This window comes from Penaeus monodon, chromosome 25, assembly GCF_015228065.2.
Source record: "Penaeus monodon isolate SGIC_2016 chromosome 25, NSTDA_Pmon_1, whole genome shotgun sequence".
Taxonomy (NCBI): Eukaryota; Metazoa; Arthropoda; class Malacostraca; order Decapoda; family Penaeidae; genus Penaeus; species Penaeus monodon.
The window spans coordinates 17,768,283-17,769,043 of NC_051410.1; the positions used below are offsets into that span (position 1 = coordinate 17,768,283).

Below are 761 nucleotides of genomic sequence, written 5' to 3' on the forward strand. Positions count from 1 at the left end.
ATCCTCCACCACTCTAAAAACCACCACATCAACACCCTCCCCCTCTCCTCCACCAACAGAAGTTTATGGAGTACTTCAGCCCCCAATTCGGCCGGCCTGGGCTCACGATGATGCCTTACCTGATGCGCCCCAAGAGTCGAGGCGCCGTCCTGCTGAAGTCGAGGAACCCCTTCGACGCCCCGATCGTCGACCCGAACTACCTGAGTCACCCCGACGACATCGACACCCTGGTCAATGGTGAGCTCGGGGAAGGTTTGGAGGCGCGTGTCTTAGCTCTACCCTTTGAGGCGTTTGTTGTGTTTGTGTCTCCTGTTTATTTTGTTGGTTTTCTTGATTTCTCCTATTCATTAATTTGTTTTAATTCGTTTTATCTATTTTATTTATTTTATCTAATTCATCTATGTTATTTATTCAATTTATCTTTTGCAATTTATCAATGTGACCTATTCTGGTTATTCTATTTACTCTGTTTATGTAAGATATTTTATGTACTCCTCATTCCGTTCGAAATCAGTCGTCCTTCGTGAGACATTCCCCTGCCGGGGTTGTCATGGGGTTTTGACAATTGTGCCACGATTATCGAATCTTAAAACTGATAGAAAGGACCTCAAGAACAATATATTGACGTCAGTGGTATTGGCTTTAATTCCAGCTTGTTTGGACACGCTAGTCGATGTTTCATATCTACCATTTGCGTGTGAGGATCTTGAGTAATAGGCCAGAGGAACATCTATCCTGATAACATGCTTGGTCGATGAATT

The 761-nt window shown here is 43.9% G+C and overlaps 1 protein-coding gene across 1 annotated transcript in view; it reads left to right on the plus strand.

The window, feature by feature from the left end:
* Positions 1-761, plus strand: part of LOC119589334 (glucose dehydrogenase [FAD, quinone]-like) — a gene marked incomplete at both ends in the record, with an annotated part of 61,710 nt that overhangs the window by 16,430 nt on the left and 44,519 nt on the right. The window contains 1 exon segment of the mRNA XM_037937954.1: positions 60-237. Within this exon segment, the coding sequence (XP_037793882.1) occupies positions 60-237 (178 nt within the window).